Source organism: Penicillium solitum (assembly GCF_028829755.1).
Source record: "Penicillium solitum strain IBT 25940 chromosome Unknown utg000001l_segment0_segment0, whole genome shotgun sequence".
Lineage (NCBI taxonomy): Eukaryota > Fungi > Ascomycota > Eurotiomycetes > Eurotiales > Aspergillaceae > Penicillium > Penicillium solitum.
The window spans coordinates 2,634,516-2,662,331 of NW_027072121.1; the positions used below are offsets into that span (position 1 = coordinate 2,634,516).

The 27,816-nt window shown below is 48.3% G+C and overlaps 11 protein-coding genes across 11 annotated transcripts; 7 read left to right on the plus strand and 4 right to left on the minus strand.

Moving 5' to 3' along the window:
- Window positions 1-209: 209 nt before the first annotated feature.
- N7455_000990 (uncharacterized protein) lies at window positions 210-959 on the plus strand (the record flags this gene model as incomplete). Its single annotated transcript, XM_065603913.1, has 2 exons — window positions 210-314; window positions 870-959. 2 exons carry the CDS (start codon window positions 210-212, stop codon window positions 957-959), a joined length of 195 nt encoding a protein of 64 aa, XP_065462404.1.
- Window positions 960-4,466: 3,507 nt separating this feature from the next.
- N7455_000991 (putative glycosyl hydrolase) lies at window positions 4,467-6,508 on the minus strand (the record flags this gene model as incomplete). The annotated part of the gene is made up of 2 exons (XM_040959758.2): window positions 4,467-5,551; window positions 5,626-6,508. The coding sequence occupies 2 exons, from the start codon at window positions 6,506-6,508 to the stop codon at window positions 4,467-4,469; spliced, it is 1,968 nt and encodes a 655-aa protein (XP_040809841.2).
- A 766-nt stretch (window positions 6,509-7,274) lies between these two features.
- N7455_000992 (DUF3405 domain-containing protein) lies at window positions 7,275-9,801 on the minus strand (the record flags this gene model as incomplete). The annotated part of the gene is made up of 6 exons (XM_065603914.1): window positions 7,275-7,376; window positions 7,446-7,490; window positions 7,552-8,452; window positions 8,509-9,133; window positions 9,189-9,400; window positions 9,476-9,801. 6 exons carry the CDS (start codon window positions 9,799-9,801, stop codon window positions 7,275-7,277), a joined length of 2,211 nt encoding a protein of 736 aa, XP_065462405.1.
- Window positions 9,802-11,100: 1,299 nt separating this feature from the next.
- Window positions 11,101-11,962, plus strand: N7455_000993 (uncharacterized protein; the record flags this gene model as incomplete). Its single annotated transcript, XM_065603915.1, has 2 exons — window positions 11,101-11,377; window positions 11,433-11,962. 2 exons carry the CDS (start codon window positions 11,101-11,103, stop codon window positions 11,960-11,962), a joined length of 807 nt encoding a protein of 268 aa, XP_065462406.1.
- A 1,018-nt stretch (window positions 11,963-12,980) lies between these two features.
- Window positions 12,981-14,400, plus strand: N7455_000994 (NCBP3 domain-containing protein; the record flags this gene model as incomplete). The annotated part of the gene is made up of 2 exons (XM_040959692.2): window positions 12,981-13,085; window positions 13,150-14,400. 2 exons carry the CDS (start codon window positions 12,981-12,983, stop codon window positions 14,398-14,400), a joined length of 1,356 nt encoding a protein of 451 aa, XP_040809809.2.
- Window positions 14,401-14,713: 313 nt separating this feature from the next.
- On the plus strand, window positions 14,714-16,274 carry N7455_000995 (uncharacterized protein; the record flags this gene model as incomplete). Its single annotated transcript, XM_040959744.2, has 2 exons — window positions 14,714-14,972; window positions 15,079-16,274. 2 exons carry the CDS (start codon window positions 14,714-14,716, stop codon window positions 16,272-16,274), a joined length of 1,455 nt encoding a protein of 484 aa, XP_040809843.2.
- A 131-nt stretch (window positions 16,275-16,405) lies between these two features.
- N7455_000996 (60S ribosomal protein eL29) lies at window positions 16,406-17,605 on the minus strand. The gene is made up of 4 exons (XM_040959746.2): window positions 17,514-17,605; window positions 17,368-17,419; window positions 17,022-17,124; window positions 16,406-16,948 (listed from the first exon to the last, which is right to left on the minus strand). The coding sequence occupies exons 1-4, from the start codon at window positions 17,518-17,520 to the stop codon at window positions 16,913-16,915; spliced, it is 198 nt and encodes a 65-aa protein (XP_040809858.1). The 5' UTR covers window positions 17,521-17,605; the 3' UTR covers window positions 16,406-16,912.
- Window positions 17,606-18,327: 722 nt separating this feature from the next.
- On the plus strand, window positions 18,328-19,181 carry N7455_000997 (F1F0 ATP synthase subunit delta; the record flags this gene model as incomplete). The annotated part of the gene is made up of 6 exons (XM_040959704.2): window positions 18,328-18,459; window positions 18,530-18,552; window positions 18,634-18,764; window positions 18,855-18,943; window positions 19,001-19,090; window positions 19,149-19,181. 6 exons carry the CDS (start codon window positions 18,328-18,330, stop codon window positions 19,179-19,181), a joined length of 498 nt encoding a protein of 165 aa, XP_040809795.2.
- A 220-nt stretch (window positions 19,182-19,401) lies between these two features.
- Window positions 19,402-20,835, plus strand: N7455_000998 (uncharacterized protein; the record flags this gene model as incomplete). Its single annotated transcript, XM_040959702.2, has 1 exon — window positions 19,402-20,835. The coding sequence occupies one exon, from the start codon at window positions 19,402-19,404 to the stop codon at window positions 20,833-20,835; it is 1,434 nt and encodes a 477-aa protein (XP_040809802.2).
- Window positions 20,836-22,939: 2,104 nt separating this feature from the next.
- N7455_000999 (uncharacterized protein) lies at window positions 22,940-23,249 on the plus strand (the record flags this gene model as incomplete). The annotated part of the gene is made up of 2 exons (XM_065603916.1): window positions 22,940-23,062; window positions 23,115-23,249. 2 exons carry the CDS (start codon window positions 22,940-22,942, stop codon window positions 23,247-23,249), a joined length of 258 nt encoding a protein of 85 aa, XP_065462407.1.
- A 2,108-nt stretch (window positions 23,250-25,357) lies between these two features.
- On the minus strand, window positions 25,358-27,776 carry N7455_001000 (uncharacterized protein; the record flags this gene model as incomplete). Its single annotated transcript, XM_040951867.2, has 3 exons — window positions 25,358-27,154; window positions 27,206-27,573; window positions 27,629-27,776. The coding sequence occupies 3 exons, from the start codon at window positions 27,774-27,776 to the stop codon at window positions 25,358-25,360; spliced, it is 2,313 nt and encodes a 770-aa protein (XP_040817916.2).
- Window positions 27,777-27,816: the final 40 nt, after the last annotated feature.

Below are 27,816 nucleotides of genomic sequence, written 5' to 3' on the forward strand. Positions count from 1 at the left end.
ACTATATTACATACAACCGTACTCATTGCTACGTTATATACAGATAACGCAAGTCGTACATATACCAATGCAAGAGGCAAAAAAAAAGACTTTTGTACTCCCACACGTCCCCCGTTCCAGCCAGCCTCTCATCTAATATTGCAGGCATTAACAGGGAATGCAGATTCACAGCCTCCAACCGTTTCATTATCCCCTTTGCACGGGTCCCCATGAGGAATGCGCCACCGGGCACACGCTGTGCTCACGAGGACGGACGCAAGGGATGCGAGAGCATGAGGCCTGGTTCTGGTTCTGGTCAGGGCCTAAGCACGGAAGTAAGGACCCACCCGTTTTTCTGACAAGGCAAGGCTAGGAGATTCGGCGAACAAAATGGAACATGAACATGTGTGGTGATAGTATGTTGTATGTACAAAGTATGTAGATTGGAACAGATTTAAGTGGGACTGTTGCAGATGACTACATACTGCAACATCGTGACATAGTTTTATGCACATGTACACTAGACTTCAGCTAGGGGAGGGTTCGGGTGTACACGATGTAGGTAGTTACTATTCAGTCCAAAGGAGCAACCGATGAGCTGGTGTTGGTGCTAGTTGTGTTTTATGACAACTAATGCTCATGTATATTGCCTGCATCCAGACCCAGGATCACGACTAGGAGACGTAATGTAATGCATACATGTACATAATATAATGCATAACCCATGAACTCATCCTGCACAGTGACGGACAAGAACCAGAATCAGAAACCAGAACCTAGACCCTGGACCTGGACATCAGAGACATGACACGCACTCCCACACCTCTCACAAGATGTTGAAAACCCCAAAAATGACTTTTTTTTTAAAAAAAACAAGAAGTTTATTCCAGAGGTTCGTCCGCGGCTGCAGGAGAAAATGGAAAATCAAACGGTCTGGCACCGTCCACAACCCCTCCCGTCCCGATCTAGAATATGATTGACACAGGAATGCCACGTCCATTTACAGCCAAGGAATAATAGAAGATATGGTGCGGGCAAGTCCAAACAGAGTCTAGTACAACACACTAAGTACAGTATACAATACCTAAATCTTCCAAGAGCGAGAACGAGAGAGAGAGAATGATAAGCGGGGCGAACCATATCTAGTAGTTTAGTATGGGGAGCTAGGATTGTGTACGCCACACGACCAGGATAGACATTATCACATATTACATATTACCTAGAGTCTACAACATACTTTTCACAGAGTGCGAATCCTTGATTTTCCCGCCTATCCCCCCCCCCCCCCCCCCCCCCATTTGGGCTCTGTATGAAAACTGCTATGCTACTGGCTACGAAAGTAGCTAGTTAATGCGGGTTTGGTTTCGCTCGGATCGCCCAAGACGGGATGAGCGTTTGGGATGAATCCGTGGCCAATTAGTGGAGGGGTCACAATGCATAAGGACGGATTGGTCACCTTCTGATGGGATGAACGGCGGGGCTCTCAGGTGGGGATTTGGTTGGTCTTGCATGGATCGTGGAGTTCGTGCATGTCTGCAAGTCGTCTCTCTTTTTTTCTTTTTCTTTTCTCGTCGGGTTGGGCTTTCCGCTTCCCCCGTGAGGCGGCTTTTTGGTGTAGGTTGGGCTTTGGCCGTTGAGATTTGGTATTTTTTTAATCTTGTTTGGGGGTTGAGTTTGGGGGTTTGGGGGAGGTTATGGTACATGTAATTAATTGAGTTTATGCCGTTTCAGGGTTGGTTTTATCATTTTATCGTTTTTATTTTATTTTTGGTTACTCTGGTTTTCATGTCGGGTTTTGGCTGTGTTTCGTTTCGAGTCTGTTTCCCTTTTTGGCTTTTTGGCCCTTTGGCCCTCATCCCAGTATAGGGATGATTATGATCGTCTATTATATCAAATTATTTCAAGACAACACTGAAGACTGGCACACCTGGAAGTGTTCTTTCCAGCTCCACATGATTATTATAACGAAAATAATGTCAGTCAGCCAGCTATCACTTCCACACACCATGCGCTCTGTTTAGCTCGAGACTATCGAAGTGATCGAGTATTGTGTACCATTCGCCGACTGAGGATCTATCGAATCAGATTGGGTAGATTGCCTTTCAGTGTGATAGGGCAACAGTACTTCGGTCAATCAGGACATTATTACATGTGATATTATTTTGTAGGTACAAGGTAACCCTGGTACTTCAACATTGACATTGTCAAGGATCTGCAGGTTCCCAGTATGTATGTGTTTTGAATCTTTTAGCTTAATTCCCGGTCTGACTGCATACCGTACCGACGTCCATTACCTAGGTATATCCATACTTGTGTTTACCTGCTTTCTGTCAGTGGATCCAAACGGGATGCGGACCGTGGAACTTACACGGGAGAAAACTTTGCTGTCATGGTTACGATTTATCTTTTTCATATCCTGTCTTGATATTCTTCTATCTGGTAGGAATACGGTACTGATGGTAGTTATTTTATTTTACTCTTACACACAAAGAAAAACCCGAGTCCCAGAAAAAAAAAAAGCCCCCATGAAACTCTAATTCCTTCCAAGGCATAGGGCAAAGAAAGTTCAATGACTGCCACTAACACTGCCCTGACCACCACTCGGCACCTGCACACGATGACAAAAATGGAAAACGGCGCCAAGGCCAGATCGGATCGGGTTTTCTTAGCTGAAACGAGCCGTTGGAGTGTCGCTCCGCTAGTGTGGATATTACACACAGCACCTACCATGGGAGGAGAAGGGAAGGGTCAGGGGTATACCGCAATATACGGAGTAGTAATACCAAATACAAACTCATAATTTTGATTGTTTCCTTCCATGGTTCTGACATGCGCACGTTGGAACTCGATCCATGGATTCATTCTCCTGCCGTTGAGTTCCAAGCTGCTGGATTTTTGGTGATCGACGGCCCATATCGCCCTATAGAGTAGTCTTGCCGGACTCAATTTTGGGATCCATTGGTGTGCGCAAGAGCGATCGAGATCGAGATTTGGACCTCGGCAAAAACTACTAGCAGCCATCGACTTTGGATGGTACTTGGTATTGCGTCCGTACAATCTCCTCTCTCTATATTGTATATTGTACTATCATTCACCAGGACATGATCCATATATTAATTAATTACATATTGTATTGCACTCTAAAATTAAACTGCCATCAATCTCTCTATATACATTGCACATCTATCAACGCTGATGACATCTTCGTACATAATATAGTTTTTAATCAACTCCGTACAACATACACCATACTCAAAAGCCAACCAACACCGCAATAACCGCCCTTTATAATACCGTCCCCTGATTGGCCCACGGAGAATCTCGGTGCAATCTAACACCAACCCTAAGTCAGCTCTAGCGCCAAAAGGTACCCGCCTGTCGGTACGCACAGTAACATGGCCCAGCCGCGTGAGCCCTTTCTTTTTTTTTTCTTTTTTGCGTTTCCCGTCCCCTGACCATACCCGCGGCCAAGGTGAGAGCTTTGCAAATCCCCGTTCTTCGGGAAAGTCCCGAAACCAAAGCCTCAATTTCCAGCGCTACTAAACCCCCCCAAACCACGGATGGAGCTCTTCATTTTCCTTTCTGGGTAGTTGGCTCCGGTGGTGGCGGTGTTGCTCTGTTAGGGGGCTGTGGTGGCTCGTTTGGCAGGGTTTCAGATTACAGGGTTGTTTTTGATATCATTTTTGATGTCTTTTTCTTGTTCGGAGTACTCTTTCTCTCTTGGGTGGTTCTTTAATTTTTTAATTTTACTTTATTTTTTTGATACCGTCGAAGGTTTCTAACGGTTGCGTGATTGTTTCCAATCGGATTTTGAGTTTCGACGGGCTTCTATGCATAAGTGGAGTTATCTGTTTTATGACTGATTGCTGCCTTGGGCATCTATCGTTGCGCGTATATGCAACCTGCAACTTCAGGGGGTGTTTTGTTGCGATAAATTGGTATAATTGACGTAGTCCTTCCTAATATGGATCACGAGTTTGATTCGTCTTATTCCTCTTATTTGTCTTAACTGGATACTCCGTAGATAGTTGCTAAGCTAAACTCTTGGCAACGACAGCTTAGCTGGAAGGAATATAGTGCTCTGGACGCGCTTGTATTCGGACAATTTGCAAGCTCAGGGGCTTTATACTGTGGCAAATCCGTATAATTGACGTGGTCCTTCCTAATGCAGTTGGGGGATTCAATATCCAAGGTTGTCTTGATTGGGTATATAGTCTGCTGGGATAACACTTGGCAACGGCGGGCCGGCGCGAAGGAATGCTAGATGTTTGATATCTAGTACAAACTTGGAAGGAGACATTGTACTTTGGTCACTGTGTGTGTGGGGCATTGCTGCTACCATAGCTAAATAGGAGAGAAAATAGAAAAGGAGGGGGCGAGATCACCATGGCCCAGTACTTTTGGAGGCAACGAAGTAGGGGGGAACAGAATTGTATGACCAAAGAACGAGATACGGCTTGCTAAGTCTTCCATCCCAAGTCCACCATCTACTGGCGAACAAAGACAGGCATACTCTCAATCGGACATTTGATCTCAACATCGCGACCCCCCTCAAACACCGTATCTTTGTCATCCCAGAGCTTCCACGATGCCCCAGCCGGCAAATAGGCCTTAATCTTGCGCTGACCTGGCTCCAACACAGGCACAACCAAGTACTTCGACCCAAACATATACTGAGTCTCAACCTCCCAAGCCTGCTCATCCGACGGGAATTCATAGAACAAAGTCCTCATCACAGGAGTCCCCTTTTCATGAGCCTCCTGCATCAACCCCCGCGTGTACTCACGAAGCTGCTCACGAATCCCAATATACCGTTTACAGATTCCATAGACCTCATCTCCATATGACCAGATCTCATTATCCGCCCCGGTAGCCGTCGGCTGTCCCTCCGGCTTCGGCTCACGGTCACCATGCAGTCGCATAACCGGGCAGAACGCTCCCCACTGGAACCATCTCGTGAATAGCTCGCGGAACACAGGGTCGTCTGGGTTTCCGCCGTGGAAGCCACCAATATCTGTCGTCCACCATGGGATCCCGGCTAGTCCCATGTTCAGGCCTGCTGCGAGTTGGTTGCGGAATGAGCTCCACGACGACGCGATGTCGCCACTCCACACCAGCGCTCCGTACTTCTGGCTGCCTGCCCATGCGCACCGCAGGAGGTTGATTATGTTCGTTTGACCCTCTGCTGTCATGCCTTCGTAGAACCCCCGTGCGTACTCTTTCGGGTATGTGTTTCCGATCTGCAGGTTGCTGCCAGCGTGGTAGCGGTAGATGTCGAAGTCGTAGATTGAATACTCGGGCTCGGCTTCGTCGAGCCAGAATGTTTTGATTCCTATGTCGTAGTAGTTTTGCTTGGCTTTGCTCCAGATGTACTTTCGGGCGGCTGGGTTTGTCGCGTCGAAGTGTGTGATGTCGCCGTCGCATTGCATTGCCACGCGCATGCCGCGGTCGTGGCGGATGAGAAGTCCTTGTTCAAGCATCTCAGGGAAGTTCTCGGATGCATTTTCAACGGTAGGCCAGATAGAAACCATGAGCTCGACTTTGAGCTCTTTAAGCTCCTTGACCATGGCCTCTGGAATCAGACATTGTTTGTTAGTGGATCTTGCTATCGAAGGGATATAAAAAAAAAAGAGAATGATAACTTACCTGGATCTGGCCAGAACTCCGGATCAAAACTCCATTCTCCTTGATGCTTCCAATGGAAGAAGTCAATGACAATCAAATCCAGAGGAACCTCTCGACGCCGGTACTCGCGCGCAATATTGAGCAACTGCTCCTGGTTCGTGTAGCGGAGTTTGCACTGCCAGAAACCAAGACCATATTCCGGCATCATAGGAACATAACCTGTCACTTTGGCGTATGCTTCTTCAATTTCCGCCGGGGTGTCACCCGCCACAACCCAATAGTCCAATGCCTTGGTCGAGTACGCTTCGAAGCTCATAACATTTGTTCCCAGAACTGCCCGTCCGATGCCGGGGTTATTCCAGAGGAAGCCATAACCGAGCGACGAAATCGCAAAAGGAACACTGGCCTGGGAGTTGCGGTGTGCCAGCTCAAGGTCTGTACCTTTCAGGTTCAGGTATGGCTGCTGATACTGCCCCATACCAAAGATCTTCTCTTTATGATCGAGAGACTCGAACCGCATAGTGAGGTGGTAGTCGCCGCCCAGGATTGGACGCAGCTCGCGAGCTTCGACAGTCAACGCGCTGCACTTCGGGTCCATTGGGTCCTGGCGGTGGCGGGCATACTCCTCAAGGAGTTTGTTTCCTTTCGAATCATAGATGATGATCTTTCCCCTGCGTGACACGGTTGCTTTGATGTTGCCATTGGTGATAGTCGCTTCCTGGTCAGCGGATATCTCGATGCTTGGGCTTGGGCTGGATGGCTTTGAGGAGAGGGCCCAATCTTCCTTTGGGATTGACGCCTGTCTCGTTGCACGCACACGGAAGGCATTCTCGCCCCATGGCTGCACCCAGAGGATGTGGTCGTCGAAACGGAAGACGAGCTTGTCGTCTTCGGCGTAGAGCATTTTGGTACATAAGATTGTTAGCGGTGGTTAATCTGCTGTTTTCTGATGGAAACAAGAGGCGATTTGTGCTGAACAGATGAGCATTCTAGTTCAAACAACCGGGGATTAAGTATTGAGGGAATGAGATGGTACCCCTCACCATGCAATCCTGATGCTGTGTCATGGCTATTTTCGAGGAGAATTACCGCAGATCCACTGCATGAAGTACCAGTAACAATACTCATTTGTCCCAGAGAACTTCTGAGAGGTCTCAGACGTGGTGAGGTGGAGATGCGTACTTTTAAACGCCTTGAAATCATAGGTAGCATCCGTCGCGAGTTTAGCCTGAAGTCGACCTTCCAGATAAAGCAAGGACACCACTCCGCGTCTTCCGAAAGAGGAAATTAAATTCACCTAAACAAACAGCATACCTAGGTATTGGTTCGTACAATGTAATTATATAGAAAAGCGCCAAAAGCTCTATCGTGCTGACTTAACCACCATTGCGGGGTCCAGAGGCTTGAATAACCAAATTCCGGGGTACACGAACACATCCGACTTACGTTAATTGTGTTTCGTATACCTTATTTGCTGTAATTGCTAGCTTAGCCTATGGTATAGACACTTGGTTGTTGCTAGGTTAATAGCCTTCTTACATGCATTAATTTGTACAGACTAAAGCTATCTATCTCAGAAACAGGTAGGAATGTACGGAGTAGTATGGATATAACTAACTTGTGTTCTGTATCTATTCTGTAATTATATTAAAATGAGCTAATAAGCCATTTTAGACTGGAACTGCCATTCCTGATACCTTTTTTTCCGCTGTATTCTTGACCGTGTGAAGTAACATGGATGGAAAACACAGTGGACCATATAAATCCTCTCGCTGGAAGAACATGACTGTCAGCCTACCTATTCTAATGTTCTCATGCCTGGACAGGATCGTAAAACTCACCAAGTCGCCGCTTTCGAACCAGTTCAGACCCTGAGGATCTTGGTGCTAAAAAAATAACAAGGTAAGATATTAGAATTGCAATGGACATATAACCAATGAGACTCACATAGCTTCCATCAGTAAATTGATTAGGATCAATCCTGTAGCCCAGCCATCTCCGATAAAGGTCTTCCGCAGTCTGTGTTGTGAACATGTAAGACAACCGATAGAAGATATGATCCCATCGGTGATTCCAGTTCCAGACACTATCATCGCCACCGTTGATTTTCTCGGGTTGACCAGGGTTTAAAATCCGACCTAGCTCCTTTGACGACCATTTCCCGTCAACATAAACAGGATGGGGTACATGCACGGCTTTAAGTCCATGCCAGAGTGCTAGCGAAGGAGCTGTCATCTCAGAGGCTAAGCCGATGCCCCGTTGGTTTATCTCGTGCATTTGCTGCACTAATTTTTTCGATACCCGTCCTATAGCAACAGGCGATGCGCGTCGGGGAACATCTCCTGAAAGCCCCCATAGTATATTGACGAATGTCCACTGCGTGTCGATAGGGTCGAACATTGGTAAAAAGGTGATAAGGTCTGCTTCTTCGCCGACACCCCATTCATATTTGTCCTCTTCTGGGGATTTAACGGGAGGCTTCGGGCCTACCGGCGTCATCTGAGCGAGTGTTAGTCCCACGGACATCATTTGAGGGAGAGCCAGGCCTACCGGTGTCAGTTGTGAAGGGATGCCCTTAGGTCCCCAGACACTTTCACGCCCCTTCATAGTGGAGCCGACCATCCTTGTAAATTCTCGCCAGGTCCCATGTGTCCCTGGGATGTAGAAGTATGCATTCCGCTCCCAGAGGTATCTTCGTGCCTGTCTTTTTGCGAATTCTGCGGATTTCTCAAGGAAGTGGTAGGCATGACCGGTGAATTTAGAATCCATTTCTAATTGCCAGTAATAATCAAAGTCTTGGAATGATTGAGAGAAAATTTGGACTGGTTGCCAGTATTGGTGTATCGTGCTATAAAGTTATTAAGCGCCAAAGAACTAACAACTGTAGGAGATGTGGCACTATACCTATGCTCATTGATGTCGGGATACCATGACTCCAACGTCTTGTCATTAAAAAGCACAGCCATTTCTTGAAACTCGCGTGGAATGAAGCGAGACTTGAGACTTCGCATTGCCTCCGCATCATCTATATTAACTGGGATGCTCGCGTCTTTCACATGACATAAGATGAATACTTCATATTCGGCACCAGAGTGTAATGATAGCTCCATGACCAGAGACCGAACACTCTGCTTGAGGTTGTCGGTCCATTCCATGTCATGCCATGTACGTAGGACGACCGCAGATCTTTGTTTATGCCGTGGGTCAGACGGTGGGGTATTGGATCGTCCCCGGCGATGATTCATTGTAGGAGAGCGAGAGATGGGGCGAGCTGGAAGGCTGTGCTTGATAGGACGCGGTTGGGTTTGGCTTTGGGTGTATCGGCCGGCATTTCTCTCGAAGCACTGTGTTTGGAGCGACCCCCAGTTTACCTCATTCCAGTTGGTTTGTACTGGACCCTTAGAGGCGGAGACAGGGTAATTGGTATAGTTATCGTAGCCGTAGGTACGCAATCGAGAGAAGCGATCAGTACAGACATACGCATCGAGGCCCGTTGCCGCATACGAGCCAAGCAAAGGAGGAGGGAATTCTATGGACGCGACGTGTTAAAGATGAATCAAAATTCTCGGTGAACTTAGACTTACTATCTGGAATACCGGGATAAACAGATACCATGTCATCCGCGCTCGAGCGACTCAGAAGCCTTCCCCGAGGTCCAACACACGCCTGGAAATTCCCTAAAGACACTTTCCGCCACTCATCCCCGTTGTAGTCTGGATACGGGTCATAAATGAAAGGGCCATCACCATCTCCATGTGTTAATGTTAAGGTTCCGCCGCGATAGAAATTCTCTTCTCTGTAAAAAGGAAGAAGTTAAGAAGAAATGTATTTAAAGAAAAGAGAGGAGCCATGGAACCAGGTCCCAACATACCGGACGTCACGCAATGTCCCAAGCCCAGTAGGTTCATGGGCAAATGGCACAGTATCATCTTGGGGCCTCACTTCGCGCGAACTACTGGCTGTTATATCTCCCGGGCGGATGATAGGTAACCTTGAATGTTCTACATCAGGCGATGAATTAAAAAAGGGATACGACCAATGGTCTTCTTGCCTGTGAGTTGAAATGCTGCTCAGGATGAACAACAATAGAATAGCCAATATTGTGTAATAATATGCTCGATGAGAGCGGCGGAAGACGTTCAGCGAAGGCCAAGACGGCAGAGCTGGATAGCTTTCCATTTTCATTCCGGACGCCATTCTGGCGAAACCAGCAAAGAGAATATAGAGAAATCAAACCAACGAGGATTGAAAGGCCGAGCCTTTGCATAATAGCTCAAGCAAAGCTTACAAGCAAACAAGCAAACAAAGGGTCCTAGTGGGGCTGAGTTCTTAAAATTATGTCTCTACTACATTGGAGACAAGCCTTTTGATTTGCGCTGATGGGCGAGGCGCTCGTGTTCGCAACAAGCATGGATCTTACTGGCAGTAACAACCACTTGTTGTGGGGCCTGCAGGGTTCAAGGGTACAACCTTGTAAAACTAGTGATAAACAGGTATATGTACATAGCCCAAACGAGAGATCCGAGAGCTCCGGTCCGATTTGAAACGTGTGCCCCTATGAGATTGGATCATCCCTGCACGATGTACGGAGTACGGAGTACTCCGTACAGAGTAGTTACTCTCACAAACATACATGTCAGATACACATTACACATTCCGACCATCATTGAATCGACTCCAGATCTTGTTTATAATTATTAAGACAATGTCTAAATCTAGCGCATTCAGTCTCAGGAAGAGAAACAGAATAGATTTAACACACTTAGGCTCCCAAATATAGTAGCCGCATGGCCAAGTGTTTTCGCCCCACTATAGCGGCTAGTTATGGCTATCTCCCGAGGTCTCAGCTTCCACAAAAGTAGAGAGGATCCTCGGGTCTTTTGCATGTATTGCTTAGACATGTCGAGATTCAGCTACAGTAGACGTGTCACTGCATATGTAAAGCACCCAATCCTTCGCCCCACTCAAGCGGGTTAACTCGTTTTCTAAGTGGTGTTGGGGATGAACTAGCCCCCATCACAAGGATTTCTGGGCAAATTTGGAATAATCTATGCGTATGAATCACTATCAACGTAGATGGTGAAAGAATATAGGTTAAGACCGAAGCCCAAAGGGCCCCAAAGGGCCCCAAACAATAGTGAGTAATACACACTTTGGACTCAGTAATAGCAGAGTTTGATGTGGCCGGCAAGTCTGGCGCTACACCGAGAGTTAAGGAAGAGCCTCGTGAACTGACAGGGGTTGTAAATTATCAGGGGCCATGGACCTGCATCTGATTCGACGCTGGGTGGCCGAACCCTACAGTAGTAAGCCACAGTGAGTGATAGTAATCTTAACTATTTGTAAAATAACCCTCAGAAAATACATAATCCCCCAGCCCCGAGATCGCTATGTTCCCCTTTTATCATCAGTATTCTAGCTCCTTCCTCCCTCTTCCGACTTACAAGAGCTGCGCACCAATCTATTAGAGCGATACCAATCGAGTACTCTGCCCATATGGGAAGCTGGTCTCTACTTAGAGGCCTTGCCCTTCAGCTCAGCCTTCTATGTCTTATTGTTCCGATTAGAGCCGCCAGCAAATGTTACTATCCCAACGGGGATGAAAGCACAGATACACCATGCTTCCTTGACGGGGACGTCTCGCACTGCTGTGCAACAAATGCAATATGCCTTACGAACAAATTATGCTTGTTTTTGGACGATCCGTACCAGCTTTCACGCGGAAGCTGCACCTCTCCAGACTGGAGGAGTGCGGATTGCCCTACAATATGTAGTAAGTCTCAAATGTATGGTCATTTAGTGAATCCATACTAACTCCCTGGTGATAGAGGATGCTCAACAAGGTTCTGGCGCGGCTGTTGTCCCATTGACCACCCCCGGCTCAGAGACTGTATATTGTTGTAATGGCTTGGTCGCTAATGGAACATCCGGGGACCTGATATGCGGTAACGTCAACGGTTCGCCACAACCACCTTTTACGGTTGCTAGCGGTACCGCCATCCCTGGTGTTGCGGCTCTATCGGACTTGATGAAGAGGTCCAACGATACTTCTCCTACAGTGACGAATGATACCAACACTACCAGAACTGCCTCGTGTATAACGAGCAATGATTCCAATGACGTGGCGATAGGAGCAGGAGTTGGTGTCCCTCTTGGTGTAATTTCTCTTCTCTCTATTGGCTGGGCCCTTTGGGAAAGGAGAAAGAGAAAGCGCGCATCTCTTCTGGCCGAACCGGTCCACATGCAGCCATTCCATCCATACCAACCTGTTACCAATGACCGCAATTTTGGGGTGAGTGAGCTGGGCGCAGATACAGCCAAACCAGCCGAGCTCCACCAGAACCAGCCTCGTGGCTAGGTTAGTACAATGCGACAGAACATGAGTATCTGAGGTCTTGAGATGGCTACGTGGGTTACTGTGGTGTGTTATTATTATTATTCGGGAGACCCCTTGCTATGTACTTAATATATTCTATCTTTGGTGGGCATGTCGTGGTCATTATTGACTATTAACTACCAAATCCCAAATTTAATACCTTTTTTTTTCCAAGTCTTAGGGTTCCAAAGAAACTCCTAGACATGTCCTATATAGGGAGTTCTTTGGAACAGAACCCACACAGTGTCATATAGCAGAGTGGATATTCTTTGGGGCTTCCCCGGAGGGTGAAACAAGCTACATCTGTCGCGGCAAGTTAGTACCATACTTTTCCAAGAGTTTCAATTCTAGAAATCCACTGCCATGCTCTAACTAGATATCTATCCATGGCATCATTCCAACAATGACTCCAACCCACAGTTGTCGCATAAAAACTAACAGCGAGGATCTAGGCAAAGACCGTATTCACTGAGAGATAATGGCTGTCATGCGGATCATGGATGGTCTATCAGCTTCGTTGGAAGATGGTTCCTGCCTTCTTGCACCATAAATTTGTAAATTCGACTCCCATTTATTCATCAATTGGGCTTTTCTAGTGCCTGTTATAAGTCCATACAGCACTTCCGTGCCTATGAAACATGTCCGAGACCGTGTTATCATTCTTGTCCTTTCAGTCTTTCTTCTTTGTTTAAATATCCGCCAAATATCAAAGCAAACAACCGTTAGTTTCTTCGCAATTCATCCTCAGGCTCAGCGTTGGACAATAATAGCCGTTTAGACGTCCACGGGAGGTTGTTAGTTGATATTGCCGATGACTGATGTTCCCCGGAAAAAAGACGCTATTCCTTATCAGGACAGACAGTCAAGCTACCAGGCGGGCACGGTTTTCACCTTGCATTGCTCAGTTCTATCCCCTCAATTGTCAATTCCATTCGAACTGTTAGCCGAGTTCTGATTTGCACTTCCGATTACCTTCAATTCATCCAGCGAAGCCCAAATCATGGCATTCAGCGGGGCCGCCTCGGCTCCTACCGCGGACATGGACATCGACATGGACCTTGACCTAGGTCCAGAGCCCGAGCTAGAGCCCGAGTCAATCCAGGTGGTGAGTGTGTTCTTTTATATTTAGAGTCGTAATCGATTGTCAACTAACATATATCGAGTGCTAGGAAACAACCTCGAAATTAGAAATCACCGTCGACCCCCTCACCGATGAAGCGGTCTACGAAAAAGTGCATGTTCGCGGCGTCGATGAATTGACCACAGAAAATATCAAACAATTTGCTCGCGATTGCTCTGGACAGGAACCAGTTCGCGTTGAATGGATCGACGACACATCCGCCAACATCATCTTCTCCTCCGCCGAAATTGGCCTCCAAGCTCTCACAGCGCTCACCCAAGTCGCCGAGGAAGAAGACGCGTCTACCTTGCCACCTCTGCGTCTCCGATCGGCGAAACTCCTCTCCTCCCACCCTGATTCCGTCCTCCAAGTGCGATCGGCTGTCAAGTCGGACCGTAAGCAAGCACGTGCTCATGAGAAGAGTCGCTTCTACCTCATGCACCCCGAGCATGATCCCCGAGAGCGCTTGCGACAAGAGTTTGCGGACAGGAGACGTAGCGACGATGCAGGCGAAGGAGACTACAGGCGGCGCAGATTCGACGACCGGGAGCACCGACGCCGTCGAGACCGCGACGAGGACGACCACTTCAATGCTGACATGTACGATGATAATGTTGGCTCTGAACCCGAGCGCGCTCGGGCCAAACCCAGAGGTCGTGGCCAGAGGGACCTGTTCCCAGAGGACGAGGGCCGGTCAAGTGGACGTCTCCGGAACCGCAGTGCGTCCCCAGGACGAGACACGCTAGAGGAAGAACTTCGGGTCGAGCGAGGTGGTCGTGATAATAGCAGGCGGTTCCGTGAAAGGTCGCCTATACACGTTCGTAAGAACAAGGATAGAGAGCTTTTCCCAAGCGCGGGCGCGGGCGAGAGCGAGTCAGGAAACCGCGAGCTTTTCCCAAACAAGCCCACATCCAGCTACATCCAGAAGGAGTTGCTGCCTAGCAAGGCTAGTCACCATCGCCGGTCGGATGCATTCGACGCTTCTTCTATCCCAGGCACCTCTGAACACAGACGTCACAGCAATATTGAGCTCTTCCCTGATTCCACCGACAATGGCGCCCGCATTCGTGGAGCAGCCACGAAAACCGAGGATCAAGGATTTGCCATCCGAGGCGGCGCATCTGGCGGCATGTCGATTAAAGGCAGGGGCGCGTCGGTGCGTGAGCTGTTCCCTTCCAAGTTCGACGGTGACACCAACAACAACACCAATGTTGGCCCCAACGCTGGCAAGGAATTGTTTTCCGACACACTAGAAGGGCGCGGCGGTCGTCGGCGTCGGGCTGAGGATATGTTCAGCTGAATAAACTAAGCGACATGTCAACAACTGCATTTGTTTGATTGTTAGTGGGCTTCACGGGAGCATGGTGGATATCCGGCGTTTCGCGTATAAGATGGGGAAATCGATTGTCTGATAAAAACTTCATAATGACACATACTCTGCTCTGCTAGATGAATACCTACGTTCTTCTGTAGTCTCCGAGTGATAATAAATATAAGTTGTAGACCAAACCACATTCGTCTAAGAGCCGTAGTTGAAAGATATATACAAGCATGTCATGCGCCACGAGTAACCTCTCCCCAACCAAAATCTCCCCGAGAGATCAAATACAAGCATGGCTTCCTCCAAATCAGTAGATACACTATCCAGTGCTCTAGTTGCTCGGTTCCTGCGCAGCCATGACTATTCTGAGACACTGAAGGCTTTTCTTCGCGAGGCTGACCTTGCTCCTGACGTGGGGCAGAGCTCGGGAGACGACACCAACAACTGGTCCATCCAAAGCTTGCTCGAAGAGAAAAACACCTATGACCAGACCGTGAATTTTGAAAGATATGGCAAGGGTCATCAGCAGTCAACTTTATGGAGCGAGCCAGGTGAGTTTTATTCTGGCATGGCAGTCAAAAGTCATTGGGACTCGGCTTTACATGTCTAGCTTTATCTGCGATTGCTTTTGTTCTGTTATCTGACAGACCATCATAGCACCATCAAGACCTGCTGTCATCCAGACACCGACATCATCAAATATCCTTGCTGCGTCGGTAGAGCAATGGCAGAAACCCCGCGGCGATGCCGATGAAGCCGCCGTAGATGCTACATCAGCGCAGTCTTATATCGTCTCCGCGGGTGCAGACAAACAAGTCCATCTACTCGATACAGCAGAAGGCAACACGGCTATCAGATCATTCTCGAGCCTCTCGAATTCACCCGTTCTATCATTTACCTCGATCCTCCAGGGCCGGTACATCCTCATGACCAACATGTCCGGACAGCTGCTCCTCCAACATGGATCTGAAACGCTGGACAGCAGAAAGGATCATACAAAGTACGCGGTGAATGTGATAGCCTACGAAGACAAGGCTGATCCTTCCAAGTGGTGGGTTGCCACCGCCGGGTGGGACGAGTCTGTTTTCTTATATTGCCTCAATATCCCGGACGAAGCAGACGCGCCAGCTCTCAAGATCGGTGAGCCAGTTACACGCATTAAACTCATTTCAAACCCGGAATCCCTGCTGTTTGTCCCACATGTGGACACCAACGAGCTGCTCCTCCTCGTCTCGCGCAGAGACTCGACTTATATCTACTACTACCAGGTAGAAGCAGCATCGGAGAAGTCCCCGCAAGAAGCTCGCCTCCTTGGACAGCAGAACCTGGCTCCCCATTCCAATGCCTGGGTTGCGTTCTCACCGGCCCATATGGTGCTCAGTCCACACGACCCCGGCCTCCTGGCCGTAGCGACGTCGACATTGCCCAATATGAAAGTGATCATCGTGCGTCTTCTATTCCCTGCGGCGAAGACAGAGCCCGCTTCAGAGGACCCTGTGACACAGGCGTCTCAAGCATTGGCAACACTGGAATTGCAGAACCGTGAGGATGCTGCTATCCTTGTGCAGGCCAACACTTTCGCCCCGCAAACTGATTACTCCACACCGCAGGTGGCATGGAGGCCTAATGGGTCTGGAGTCTGGGTCAATGGAGATGATGGTGTTGTTCGTGGTATTGAGACGAAGACGGGGAAGGTAATTGCTACCTTGACAGGTGGACATGAGCCGGGCTTTAAAGTGAGAAGTGTCTGGTCGGGGTATGTTGCTGTACCCCAGACAGAGGGCGACCCGGTCTGGGAGGAATGGGTTATCAGTGGTGGGTTTGATAAAAAGTTGGTTGTTTGGAAAGTATGACGTTTGTAACTATACTCGATTATCTGTGGTGTGCCTAGAGATGATACGACAATTTGAATATCATGGAAATGAAAGCGAAGATAGACAGATGTAAATGAATTGATTGAACATGGCTTAGTATAAAAATGACTGTTACTGTTTTACGGGATGTAGTCCCCCTGACCATGAACCCTGTCACGATCGAGAAGAATCAAGACAGGATATATAGCAATCGGGGACTTGGGGGTTATTCTTGGCACGTTAAGAAAAAATCCTTCAGCAATCGCGCATGAGAAAAGCACGCAGCTGTACACACATATGCCGGACAGGGGGTTTTGGGGGAAAAATGGGGGGAAGAGACTAAGCTCAAGGGCTGCAACACAGACGAAGTCGAGCCCTCGAGTCTGGAAAGAAAAAGAATAGGATATAGCAGAAGAGATTCCGCTTGGGAAAATGGCACCGCTGTGCACATCGAATTAAGCCTGTTGATTTCTCGATATCAAACAACTCGAGGTTCGTCGCGCAAGGAATAAGCAAAAACCAGGCCTATTCGACACAGCGGACCGTCCTTGATCATTGCACACGTTATGTTCTCTGGACCTCTTGCACGCTCGAGTTGCATTTCATGTTTCCCATTTTTTTAAGACTGAGCTCATAATCTATGCGATCTCACGCTTGCCCTCCTTGCGCTCCTTCTGTTCAATGGGTCAGTATTCCGTATCATAGGTGGTGGGTATTGGATGTTGAGTTCGGTTGTGGTCAACGTACAAGGGCCTTCATGGTGCCGTGGAGAGCGTGGCGGTGGTTGCGGCGGAACTTGGGGTCGACACCGTTGAGGGAAGGGTAACGGTTGGTCTTGGGCTTCTTGATACTATTCGAGGAGAGATATATCAGCGATTCGGTTCTGGTTGAGATGGTGTGACGGATGGTGGTCGAATGCAGTAGTTCCAAAAGATTGCCCGAGCGAATATTCAAGTCGTGACCTCGAAATTATCACACCGGATAAAATCATTCGCACACTAGCACTTCTTCCACCATGTCCATTGAATCGATTTGAGAAATGTCGGGCAAATGTAAAAGTAGGGTGATCGAGGAATTTCAAGGGTAGACGTACCCGTTACGGTGAGCCTTCTGGCTGCGGTGGTGCTGGGACGCGTTCTTGGACTCTGTGGGTGAAAATCATGTCAGCGCCATCGCCTTTTTTTTTCTCTGTCGCCAGCGTGCAGTTGAGCAAAGGTCATAGGATTGGTGAAAACGTACTGGCCATCTTGTCGGATGTTGTCTCTGATTGACGGTGTGATGATGGAGAGGAGTGGGAATAGGGACGTCAGGCCTTAGAGGGTCGGCTAGGGCTCGTTCCGTTTGTGGGATCTCGCTTATCGGGCGGTGTACATACTAGAGCGTCACTAGATGGTCTGTTACTTGCAAGATTGTCCTAGAAAACGTCATAATATTTTGATATCGTAGTGTATCCTATTTTATTCTATTCGGTTGGTCTAGGTAATTCAAGACTAGGTCTTTTTAGCTTGCTTTTTACGGTTCTTCAGTCTGCGACTTTTCCTCACTTGGTTCTGCCATTAACATACACGTGACCTGGATCCATATACATCACGTGATTGCTATACTTCCCCATCGGCAAGTAACCTTGGAAAGTACTGCTGTCTACGTGGACGAAGAACACTTGATTTCGGAGGCAACATAAAAGTAGCAAGTCTAGTACACGGTTACTATGCGATGTGTCCGATTACTAAGGAGACTTTCTCGACTAAGTTGTTCTCGACGTCAAAATGTCACCTTTGGGATCGGACTTCTGGCAAGAATATAGATTCCAAAGTAGAAAAATACTGAAATAGGTAGAGCACTAAATGAAACAATATGTTTTCTCCTTATGTTTACATAAAAATATGGGTAGAATAACCGTAGTCAACACAGCTCATACTGGCCATAGTCCGGCCGTTGAATTCCCGTGACACGTGACCAGCCGCTAGGGAACAACCGGCATTCCGACTTCGACCTTTGCAACGCAACTTCAAGAGGGATAATCCAGCCTTTGCACGTCATCCACCACTGCAAAATGAGCTCCTTCCGCTTCGCTCGCTCTGCCCTTCGGGCTCGCCCTTCTTTCCTCGGTGCTCCCGTCCAGCGCCGTGGTTACGCTGAGGCCGTCGCCGACAAGATCAAGCTGTCCCTGACTCTGCCTCACCAGGTGCGTGAACGAACTCCGGCCGGCATCCCAACCTCATAGCCTACGTACTGACTTGATAATTGCTTGACAGACCATCTACCGCTCGACTGGCGTGTATGTTATGCCTTCAATTGCGCCCGCGTCGACGGTGCCTGCGCCCTTTTCGTAAATACTGACCAACCTCCGCAATTACAGTACCCAGGTCAACATTCCCGCCGCCTCCGGTGAGATGGGTGTCCTCGCCAACCACGTTCCCGCCATCGAGCAGCTCAAGCCCGGTCTCGTCGAGATCATTGAGGAGAGCGGTGCCACCAAGCAGTACTTCCGTACGTCCGATCCTCGTGCCCTGAGACATCCCGCAAATCTGGTCTCTTGTCAATTGGAATCCATCGACTAACAATGGTGTTACTGTATAGTGTCCGGCGGTTTCGCCGTTGTCCAGCCCGACTCCCAGCTCAGCATCAACGCTGTCGAGGGTTTCGCCCTTGAGGACTTCAGCGCCGATGTAGGTTATTTTTCCTCGCAACATCGCGACTCAAGCTAACCAGAACTTCCTTGCTAGTCCATCCGCGCCCAGATCGCCGAGGCCCAGAAGATTTCCAGCGGCAGCGGCAGCGAGCAGGATATCGCCGAGGCCAAGATTGAGCTTGAGGTATGAACCCGTCGGGACTATTGGTCTGATTAAATACTGACTTTGTTTTCTTGAATAGGTTCTCGAGACCCTCCAGGCTCACGTCAAATAGACTTGATGTACATAACCATTATCGCCCCAACCATGAACCTGTAGAATTATAGCAATTCTCCCTTTCCCTCTAATTATACTTGTTTATTATATCGTTTCTTCTGTCTTCATTTTATGCGGTAGAGGTGGGAGCGCACCTTCCATGATTGGGAGTTGAGCACCTGACTTCCCCGTCTCACTCCAACAACCATCGACCTTTACCTTCAGCTGACCGTGCAGATATGGCATTCGCTAAATCACTCAAGTTAGACCCTCTCGGCATCGTGGATACTCGACTGACGATGACGGACTCACCTACGGATCGCTTCTTTTCACCTCTCTTTGCGCCATTAACCGGGTTTGATGGAACTGACGAAAGACAGCCACCCAACCAGACAGAAGCAGAAGCAAGCCCAAAGCAAGCTCACCGAATCCTCGAACTTAGCGAGTCCTTCCGTGGTTTCGGTTCCAGCCGAAAGTGTCCTCGACTTGAGTTGGATGTCGCTGTGGACAAGTACCACACCCTTGATGGCCTCGCTGAGCCATTGAATCCCCAAAACACACCCGCATCAAATAGCGAACGAGAGAGCGCGGATGAATCTACTGAGTCCCTTCGTTGCTATAAAATGGAGAACGTACGGACGGGTCCTACACCTCAGACGGAGGAATTCAATTTCGATTGCTTCCAAGATTCGCCAGAGGCAAGCTTTGTTCGTGAAGACGATGGAAGCGAATCCCCCATACCCTCAAAATTGCGACGCCTTTCCGTTGGCCGCCGACAGTGGATCAAACCTCCTGTTGCGGTCCTGTTGAGTCATCAGCCAGGCGTAAATGCCGGTACCTTCAACAAACCTGGCGATCCAGATTCACTGCCCCGATGCGTTCGGTTTTCTCCTCCGGCCTCTTTGTCTCCGCCTTCTCGTGTGATACGCCGTCCCCAACCTTCGATCGAAAGAAGGCAAGACTATGTTGCTTTGCATCGGCAGAAGAAACAATATCAGAAATGGAAGGTCACTGGTCGCGCGAACTCTCGAAAAAGCTCACCAAACAAAATGCCTACAAACAGATTGGCAACCCGAATCCCAAAGAACCATGATTTGCGTGGCTCGTCCCTTTCCAGCTTGCCATATCGTGAAACACGCCACACATCGTTCCTCGATCGTATTGGCTTGAGTAGTGGTACTAGAGAAGTGAGAGCCGGCAATGTGGGCGACACTCCTGTTGTAGATGACTCGAACATTGCGAGAAACACCGAGCAGAACCTCTCTGCGTTTCTTGCTGTTTCATTTTCGCTCTACAGAGCACGACCTGCGCCTAGTTCATCCACTGAGAACGCACCAAATTACGCTTTCAGATTTCGAGTGACTCGAACTGACCTCCCTCAACAACCTTCTCCGCATTTCCCTCTCGAATTCGAACACATCAATTGTCGCCCGACCATTGATGACTTGCTATTCCACACCTGCTTCATCATTCCTGCGATAGTTGTACTGCTACCTCTCAGTGTGATCTTCGCTGCAACACACCCATTGGTCAACACCCGGGCCGGCGCTGTAATGCTCTATCTTGCCAGAGCTTTACTGTATCTACTGATGAGCATCATCATTCTTGTGTTGTCCAAATGTGGGGTGTCTTGCGGCTACCAGTGGCATCCGGACACAGTCCATTCGGAGTAGCTACACCCTCAGGGTGGTGAGCAATTGAGGTTGGACAAGATCGATGCGACATGCGGACCAGCGAATTCCGCTCTAATTTCTCCGAAGACAGTTTGTATGCAGCATATTCTACGCGTATCTTCTTGTGTTGCGCGCATTAGTTTAGTCTTGCTCTACTTCATACATTTTTGTGGCTGAAAGCTGAGTCATGAGTATCAATCAAACAAATTTCACTAATGGAGGAGCCATCCAAAAACAACGTGTCATGCCCTGCAACACGGAGTTTCCCCACCATGCCTATTTAAAATAAAAGCGAAGATAGAAACAATAAGTGAGAAAATAGCGGTGTTGCTTTTGGTAGCTACAACTTTGTGGGAGCTACTTCTACATACATATGTGGCTCCACCTAACTAGTTAACTATCTTGTATGCTCATGACCTAGAAAAATGAGGAAGCCAACATAAATACATCGTGCGAACATTTGGAAGTTCTACCCGAGACACCTGATGTCTATGTACATACCTCTGAGACAGTAGATGATACAGCGTAGAAAATATAACTATACCATAGCTATAGGCCGCCAACATGGGAATCTTATATGGGGGTTGGCTAGTCTCTCACCCACATCGACCGCTACTACTGTCAGAATCTACAGCCATCATTCCATTTATTTCTTCATCCGTACGAGGGTTTGGTATAATAGTTGCATAGTGTTAGACTGCAGTAAAAATATATTCCATCAGTGAAGTATTCCCCAACCAGACAAAACCAGACAAAAACGCAATAAGTATAAAACAGCAATAAACCGGGTCAGCTTCTGGTCCAGTGACATCTTTGTTCTATGCTACTGCAGACTCCATGTATCTTCTTCTGCCGCTAGCATACCAAGATACCACAAACCCAACAGCACAGAGGGCTGTCCAACCCCTCCGCTCGTCTATGGAATTGCTTCAGCGACAGCCAGTTGACCATTTGCATCCAAACGCTTGATAACGACGAACTCAGTGTCGGTTATAACGCAAGCGTGTCGAGCACCATGTTGACACATGTAAAAGTTCACCTGGGCCATGACCTTTTAGTACTCTCGTCTCAACAGTGGGTCCCTGCTGTGCCCGTAAGAGTATTTTCATTCCCATGAGACTTGAATGCCACCGGGAGCTCGGTTGACAGGGTTTGGATCTTCGGGATTATCCGAGACAAAGGCTGTGTTTGGCTTGAAGTTGTCGCCGATCCTTCCCTGAGCTCCGTACCCTAAATTGACATTGACAAGTCGGCGTTCTGAGAGAGGGCTCAGGTGTTCGAAGCCAATCCGAACAGCGCGCCGAACACGATTTCGAACAAATTCATAAAAAATGCCCTTGAAACGCCCCCTCACTTCTGATCGGATGCGGCGGCGTACCAAAAGGGATACGCTCAACTTCAGTTTCGTTCAACAATGGGCCATATCGCTGTATGATTGCCGCATAGTTGAATTCTGGCCATGTCATCACATCTGGAATCTCCTCCGGGGGCGGGAGGGGGTATTGGGCACGCGTTGTGTTGCCAGAGGGGGTAGCACCCTGGACGGGGATGGCTGGGAGGCTGAGAGAGAAAGTGAAGAAGAGACTGGTATGCCATTGCACTCTTTTTTCAAAGGGTTATTGAAAATGGCAGTAGATGTTGAAATGTAGAAAAATCTCTTATATAGAATATGCTATTTTTACCCCCTTCGTTTACACCTAAAAAGAGCATCTAAAAAGAGCATCCAAAAGAGTCCAGACCACCAAAAAGACATGACAAGGTCGCATAAGCGACTACAATTCATGTTGTATACATCCATGGATATGTATGCTTCAAAAAGACGGAGAGGTAATATCCAATGAGAGCTCTGGAGAGTTATGAAGCGGTGGCATACTTAGTCGCACTGGGCTGCCACACCAGCCCAATCTCTCTACATTTTACAATTATTCTACGATTTAGTAACAATATGACTCTGCTAGATATGCACAAATACCGGGAAGTACCTAGGTAGACGATAATGTAGAAAGAAGTGGTAACCCCCCTGACAAAGGTGGCAACAATCGTCATCCCTCAGACCCCTTTGGAACCTCCTTTGAACCCTCACCTTAATACATCCCACACAGCCATGAATCCACCAATTAGCAGCCCAGATCTGTCTTCTATGCAGTTCAAAGCAGAGTTCAGAAAGTCAGAAGCCTCGTCGATCTTTGAGATAGAGCACCATGGCAACCGCTATGCGCTGAAGGTGGTGTGTATCCTGATTTCCTCGACCTTCTCAAGGAGTCGCACTAACATTGCAGTTCCACGACAATGGTGATCCGGGATTTACAGAGAAGGGCCGTGACCTCAGCCGCTTCCGTAGCGAAGCCAAGGCCTATAACAACCTTCATGCCTTTGGCGTCTGTGTGCCCAAATACTATGGTTCGTTCCATTGATCGGCTTGATCCCACCTGTCACCAACAATGGCTCAACGGTTTTGTAAATGACAAGTTTCACCCCAGCGCCATCTTACTGAAATACCTGGCAGGGTGCGAACCTCTAAACTGCGTTAATTAATCGAAAGAGCGCCTCCCCAAGGCGATATAAGCACTTGTTCAAGTTCACAGCGCTTTAATCGTCCACAATGACTTCTATCCTAAAAACATACTCATTGTACCTGGCAGTCCGTTCTGATGGATTTCGACGTCGCAGAAACCTTCCCAACGAAGGAACTCCAGGATCAGGCCATAGGTATTCGTTCGCCTGAACCAATACAAGCCTGCAAGTTAGATTCTAATAAGCATTGGAGAACATCTGGTTTGCCTTATCCTTCCCCCACACTTTTGATTACTGTCTTTAATATTGCGATTAGGAGGAAGATCAAAAGGAGGGACTCCCTCCTAACACGAAGTATTACTAGACATCCTTCTTCTTGTCCTGTATCTTTTCTTCTCTCAGCATAGGACAATACTATTGATAATAACGTCAAGTGTATATGCTGGCATCGACAGCTAAATCAGCTAAGAGGGTTAGCATTTGGAGCCACGCCATGTAACTCTGTTCTTTACTTCCTGATCTCATTCTCCTAGCTTCTCATCCAATATATCCAGAGACAGACTACTTTTCCTGGGCTGCTTTCTTGTAGCTTTCTTAAACGAAATCCCCCAAGTTATAGACGCATTGAACCATATTCTTTTTGCTCTCGCTAATCTGCATCTACCTATGAAAAATGGGTAAGCTGACCACCCATTATTTACGCATTAACGTTTATACCAGGTCCAATATTCATTTCGTCATGTCTCAAAGGGAATATATGCCGATGAAGATAGCAAAAGCGATCGCTGTATGATTGAATGCGTCCACTAATTGACTTGGCTTTGACCCAAGCGCGTTAGACTACTCCGCCGAACCAGTTGTATGCCACCATGAGTAGAAATCCCGAGGGGGAGTAGAATAAAGGTTCTGGAAAAATAGGACGGCCTCAAAATCCAACCCTAAGCAGAATTTCGATTTCAGATAAATCCCACCAAGTGGTATCACTATTTCATTCTCCTTGTCTCAATTAATTTATATCCTGTGTGGCTGCTACATACAGTGGATTCGATTGGATGCGAAAGGCATTCCTATATTGTGCTTAGCGGTTGCTTTCGATGAATTTACACCATCTATCAATACCTCTATATCTATTGTCAGGACTATAGGTTATTAATTCATCAAGACTAGTTGAGTGGATCGTTAAGACCCAAGACCCTCTCGTAGCAGATAACATTCAAGTGATCCGCCTAGTCTGAGCTCTTCTAGGGCAAGCCGCCACCTTTGCATGCATGCGGATGCTTAGCTTAAGAATTGCTCTGAATCCTGATGGCTTATATAGCAAACCCTAAGATTCTAGTCGCACATGTTAGATCGAGTCTCTAGGGCTATTATCGATGACGACTCCCACTGTGTACAAGTCCCGTTTTCTTACTAGAGACATAGCTTCTAGGGAAATACTTCTTAATATAGTTGAGTGGGCTTTTGTGAACGGAGAAGGTTGCCCTAACTTGGCATGTAGTAGCTCCGCGAAGATCGTCTGAGCCCATTACCATCTATACCTAAGGTTCAATGCAATGAGGTCTACTGGCACAAGATATTGTTCAAGATTAATTGACTTTCAGGGTATTTTAAGTTTATTTCTGCAACAATTCCAAGCGACAGCCTCCGGATAACCCCCAAAATAATAGGGCAGATAATCAATACCACACAAAGGTGAAGACAAGACTAGCAAAAAAGCCAACCAACAACCCAATAAAAGATCCGTTAAATCGCTGGCATCACAAAAAAAAAAAAAGAGATGAGAAAGGAAAAGCTAGCTAAAATAATCATTTCGTCGCCTCGAAAAACACATTCAAGAAAAGAAAACATATCAAAAGGAGGACATAGCACCGTGACAGGGGGGATCATTTATATCAACACGGCTCTGAAGCACATAAATCGTTTTGTACATGTCGTAAGCTGGGTCTGTAGTAGACACAAGAGAAAGGAAAAAAAAACGGAGGATGCTAGACGGTACCAAGAAAATCGATCAAGTGAATTCCACGCCATGCTGCTGCTGCCTCTCTTGTCGGGTCCGGGCTCGTTCAGCACGTCTGCGGCGACGATTGTTCGCGTACGAGCCACTCATCTCAGTACCAGTATATGTAGGTGAAGTGATACTGTTTGCTCCATACGGGATGGTGGAAGGTGCAGGAATGGGGGGTGGGGGCGGCATTTGGCTGACTTGGGAGGGAGGTGCGGCCCATGAGGATGCAGGCATGCTCCCTGAAGGGGCCATAGATGCCTGTGGAGGGGCAAGGTGAGCAGCAGAAGCAGCAGCAGCAGCCTGTTCACGTCGCATTTGTTCGTCTTGTCGACGTTCGAGTTCTTCGACGCGACGCCAGCGGTCGTAGCCGGCGTCTTCATTGCCGGACAAGGAGCCCGCACTGCTGTTGCGACGTCGAGAGCTTCTTCGCTCTCTGCGACGGGCCTCGCGGCTCGCGGCTGCTTCCTCTTCAGTCAGCCGACGGAGTGTCACATGCCGTCCGTCATTGTGCATTTTCACTTTCACAGATACCGGCGGGGAAGCAACATCGTCCCCTCGGCGCCGGCTGTTGCTCCGATTGCGACGGGAGGCTGCATCTAGTGCTGCGCCAGCAGCTGCACCGGATGCAAACTCTGCTCCATCATGGGCGAGGGAGTGACGTGAGGGAGGAGCTTCAGGTCTCAAGTCACCAGAGAACTGCTGGTGACTCGGGGGCATAGGTGGCATGTCTGATACAGCGCTATGAATAGCACCAGAGGCGAGAGGCTCTGCAGTAAGAAGAGATTCTCCATGCGATGTGTGTCGAGGCGGAGGACGGGATAGATCGGTTTCAGTGAGATCAGTTTCACTGTATGAACTGGCCCTTCTTCGTGGGTAGAAACTTTCTCCCGCCTGTGGTCGTCGTCTGCTGTTTGCTCTCTGCAACGCCTCGTCTTCATCTTCTCGACGCTTGATATCCTCCAGACGCCGTTTCTCTTCATCGTCCTTTTTACCGCGGCTGAACAGTCGCTTCACGGCAGCAAAAGCGCCGGCACCCAGAACAGCATCTTTAATTCCATGAGAAGCGTTTCGCTTAGGCGGCTCGGTGAAATATGTGCTGTTGTAGTAGTAAGAAGAGCCCGGGCTTTGGGACCTACTTGGTGCACGACTTGGTGGTCGATTAAGGGGCGTGTGATGCGTCGGCTCCGGTCGACCATCTTCCATCCTGCTGAGAGATTCATCTGTGTGGCTAGTACTGCGCGAATGGGCAGGTCTATATCGACCCGATTCGGCATCGTCTTCTCGCTTCTTTCGACGGTCCCAGAACTTCTTGGCCATGAGGGCAGCCCCGGCCAGTGCGCCGATCTCGAGGAGTTTCTTGCCGAAACCACCACCACCTCCTCCTCCTCCACCACCACCATGATGGCGGGAAGATTCATCGGAATATTTTTCATCAGAAATAGATGTGCGAGAGTCTTCATAAGCATGGCTTGGGTGGCGACTGCTTGTACGTCGTCGAAACATTGAAGCTAAGCCAGCACCTGCAGCGCCGGCGGCGAGAGCTGCTCCCGTGTGATTGCCATGGTGCTCTGAAACTTCTGAGGGTCCTGTGTACTGACTGTGGCCACCACCATGCTCACTTCCCATGTGATATCCTTCGACATCATATCGGTAGGAAAGTATAAAGTAAAGAACCAAGTAACCGAAGGCTGTTATTGCGAATAGGATAAACAGGACCTTTGGCGAACCGTAGAGCGTGAGCCCTAGTGGAATTTGTGCAATGCCGAGAAGTAAAAGAGCACGACCCAGCCATCGGTGTAACTAGAATATGTTAAGGAAAGCCCATATACCCCTTCTTGGGGCGTCACTTACTACCAGTTTCAAAGGAACGTGGACTCGCTGTCTCTTACTTTCCTTCTTGTGCAGGAACCAGCCCCACAGCACTTGGAAAATGACCAAAACATAGATTGCCAGGCCAATTCCATGATGGGGGTTGGTTAGGCTTCTTTTCGGCCCAACGGCGAACCACCCAAGCACAAACACGACCGTGGTCAGGAGCAAGGTGAGTACCTGACACCAAGCATGCAATTTAAATGCCCAGTAAGGATTCCATCGGGAGTAGTATCGGATTAGGAAAATTGATGTTGGGACAATGCCCAAGAAAACGATTGTTGCGATGACACCGTGCGCGATGATTATGGAATGGTACCCTGCCATATCCTTGAAACGGTTCCCCATGCCTGTAACATGTCAGTCATAATTATAAAGCGTAGATTGTTGATGCGTTGAACTAACCATTGTATCGCATCGTCTCAAAGTTGACACCCATCAAATTGGGCAGCAGGAAGGTGTCCCGCCCAGAGTCCCAGGTGCCATCCCCAACATGAAGGGTATTGGATGCATATGTGCTACTCCCCGCCGCAGCGAGATCTGAGTTTGACATTTTGCGGATAATTCTCGAACGACCACGCGATCTTCAGTCT

Coding starts and splice junctions, on each gene's coding strand:
- N7455_000996 (XM_040959746.2), bottom strand. Junction 17,125..17,367: donor CAGAAGGCTCACCGTAACGG/GTACGTCTACCC, acceptor CTCCTCGAATAG/TATCAAGAAGCCCAAGACCA. Junction 16,949..17,021: donor ACGGCACCATGAAGGCCCTT/GTACGTTGACCA, acceptor CCCATTGAACAG/AAGGAGCGCAAGGAGGGCAA.